Genomic DNA, 3,418 nt, shown 5'->3' with positions numbered 1-3,418 from the left:
GTATGACCTTGAATAGCGTTCTCAAGCTCACGCCGGCGGTACTGTAACTTTCAAGCCTCATAACTTGAAAAATACCTAACAAAAACGTATTTAATTATACTGTTTTGGAAAGTTCTCGGAATAAGCTAAAATAATATGCAATAAAAACTGAGGATACCCATTAAAAATTTCTAGGTTATCTTTGCGTGACCTTGAGAACGCTATTCAAGGTCATACTAATTTTTCTGTGTAATGCTTCACTTAAAACCCTACAATTTTTGTATAAAACATTTTTCTCTAAAATCCGTACTTTTCGAAATATTAAGGGGTTTCAACACTTTTTATGCACTCCTATAAAGCGCCGTATTTTCTCCATATTATAAACCATAGCAAATACGAAAAAAATTTATTTACATTATGTGTTCTACTCATGCTCCTCTTTCACCTCTTATTCGATTGACCTTACCTTTCTAGACATTCTGTATAATTTAAATTATTAAAAGAATTTTTGTTTACATAGAAATATTATATATTGATAATTTGAAAGACTACCCGTATAGAAACAATAAAAGAAAAAATCGATAAATATATAAACTAATATGACTAGGATTAATCAGTAATAAGAATATAGAGATCCGTAATAAGAATATAGAAGAAAAAGATAATGATGTCAATTTAATATAACAATCTTAATATAACAAAACAAAACAATATAATAATGAATGGTGATTTTCCATATCACCCATGAAGTATCAACAATGGCGCGTTAGATTTTTTAAAATGGACCTTCACTTTGAGCCATATCTTACTCTTATATTATATACTATTGTATATACTATTATACTTATATATATTATTTTATATTGAATGTCACATTTATAGAAGTCTTTTAAAAACATTTTTACAAACTTATCCTTTGCATGTGTGATATCAAATGGTAACGAGGTATTTTTCACACATTTGTAAAGGACAAATGTATAATGCAAGAAAATGTTTAATAAAAAAAGTTCTTAAAAATAATTTACAGTAATTTTCCCTCAAAAAATAATGTTTCTAAAAAAATAAAACCTCAAAAAATAATTTTTCAAAAATACTAAAAAATACTAAAAAATAAAATATCAAAACTAAATATAAAGTCAATAATATTACTATTAGCCAAGTATTTAAGAGCAATTTGTAAATTTGATATAATTTGCCATGAAATCAATCTTACATTGTAGAAATATATATACATAAATTTCTTAGGAACAATTTATGTATAATATTTTAATTTTTGAAAAATATAATATTAATTTTTATATAATACTAGAACAATACACACACACACACACACACACACACACAAAGCGCGCGCTTCGCGCCATTTATTCTTTTTCATAAAATACATTTTTAATAATATGTGCATAAAATTACATGTCACAAAATAATATCAATTGCAATCACTGCAAATAAACATTAGTATAATAAGATATCGGGACCACAAGAAGTAATGAAGTGCACCGAATGGTGGATTTCCGGAAGTGAAACCTCTCACCTCTCACACTCCACCCCGTCTCGCTTTCAAGTGATGGTGCTGTTAACCCCCACTAGAGCCAGAGAAATTAGTCTCTGGGGAATTTGGGAGAACAAAAGAGAGGGGGAAAGGGCCCTCCACCTTTTGGAGGTTGGGCGCTAGGCTGACAACCTGCCCCGTCAAAAACCATTGTTAAGAAACCTGAAGAGAAGCCTCGGACTGGATGGTCAAAACGGAGACGACTTGGCAAACGTAATATGGACTTGCTAATGGGAACGTGGAATGTAAGATCCCTGTATGAGACGGCGGCAGCCAAAAGCCTCGCTGACGAGCTAGCCAGGTGTAAAATACGGATCTTAGCATTGCAAGAAACCCGCTGGAAAGGTAATAATACCTTAAGAGTAGAAGACTACACTTTTTTCAATAGTGGTGGTCAGAATCATTTCTTGGGGGTGGGTTTTGCTGTGCACAAGAGCCTCCTGAATAGCGTGAAGGAGTTTCAGCCAATAAACGACAGATCTTGCACACTTAGAATCATGACAAAATTTTTTAATCTAACTTCGATCAATGTGTACGCTAAGACGGAAGAGAAGGAGGACTTGGTGAAGGACGATTTCTACAATAGGCTGGAACAAATTTTTGATAAGGCTCCCTCAAACGACAAAAATTAAAATTAAAATTGTACTGGGCGACTTTAACGCAAAAATCGGGAGAGAAACCATGCAGCGACCGGTTATAGGGCAAAGAGAGCCTTCACGAGCTCTCAAATAATAATGGCCTCCGAGTGATAGATTTCGTGACCAGCAAAAATCTAGTGGTCTTTTCAACTTTCCAAAGAAAGACATCCATAAACAAACGTGGAAATCCCCAGACGGTTTAACAGCCAACCAAATAGACCACGTGCTAACAGAGAAAAGAGGGGTATCTAGCATACTGCAAATAAGGTCATATAGGAAACCCAATATCGAGTCTGATCATTTCCTAGTAGGAATAAAATACCGCTGTAGATTATTAAGTAGGTCGCCCAATGCATACACTAAAAGCAAAAAATTTAAAATAGAAAGCCTTAAAAATGAAGAGATACTCACAGCCTACCAAACTAAATTAGATGAGAGACTGTCTCAGATCCATTTCGATGCGCAGTCTGTGAACACCAATTGGAAAGAAGTGTTAATAGCAATAAAACAGACAGCAGAAGAAAAATTAGAATACCAGGAAACAATAAAAAAATAAAGATTGGTATGACGGCGAGTGTAGAGCAAAAATTGAGAGGCGAAACAGTCTCAGAGAGCTATGGTTACAGAGACCAACAAGGACAAGATTGCTGGAATACAAGATAGCAAGATCAGAAGCCAAAAAAACATGTAGATACAAAAAACGGAAATCTATAAAAGATCGCATCCAGAGAATGCAATAATGCTTTCAGAGACAGGAAATAGCGAACGCCTTCAAAGAACTCAACATGACTAGGAATAACGTTAAGCCAGCGACAAACATGTAGGAACGTCAGCGGAACAATAATAGTCGGTAAAGAGGAGGTCCATGCTAAATGGAGAGATTATTTCCAGCAACTCCTTAACGGAGGGAGAAACCAAGAAACCGATATACGCTCATCAGATCTCAGGCTCTACAACAACGACTCTCACAGCGAAAATGCACCACCTACTTTTCGGGAAATGGAATCTATTGTAGGAAAGTTAACGAACCGGAAGATACCTGAAAAGGACAACCTCCCCGCGGAGCTGGTGAAATTTGGTGGCATGAGGACGATAACAGCTATACATAAAATCATACAACAAATATGGATTGAAGAAATCCTCCCAAAAGATTGGGAGGAGGGAGTTATATGTCCAATTTATAAGAAAGGTGACAAATTCGAGTGCGGCAACTACAGAGGCATCACGCTACTAAATGTAGCCTATAAAA

The 3,418-nt window shown here is 35.0% G+C and overlaps 1 protein-coding gene across 1 annotated transcript; it reads left to right on the top strand.

Annotated features, from left to right (window-relative positions):
* The first annotated feature begins 1,749 nt into the window (after window positions 1–1,749).
* On the top strand, window positions 1,750–2,163 carry LOC145976252 (protein CFDP2-like). The gene has a single exon (XM_083107323.1). It carries the CDS (start codon window positions 1,750–1,752, stop codon window positions 2,161–2,163), a length of 414 nt encoding a protein of 137 aa, XP_082963449.1.
* Window positions 2,164–3,418: the final 1,255 nt, after the last annotated feature.

The sequence above is a fragment of the Camponotus vicinus genome, unplaced genomic scaffold (genome assembly GCF_025532165.1).
Source record: "Camponotus vicinus isolate PSW18456_S1 unplaced genomic scaffold, iyCamVici1.0 SCAF_8, whole genome shotgun sequence".
Lineage (NCBI taxonomy): Eukaryota > Metazoa > Arthropoda > Insecta > Hymenoptera > Formicidae > Camponotus > Camponotus vicinus.
Note: the sequence above shows the minus strand (reverse complement) of the source record. Positions and strands in the feature narration are given on the sequence as shown.

Excerpts from the sequence above, each read along its gene's own strand:
- LOC145976252 (XM_083107323.1), top strand. The coding sequence starts at position 1,750 with ATGGACTTGCTAATGGGAACGTGGAATGTAAGATCCCTGTATGAGACG.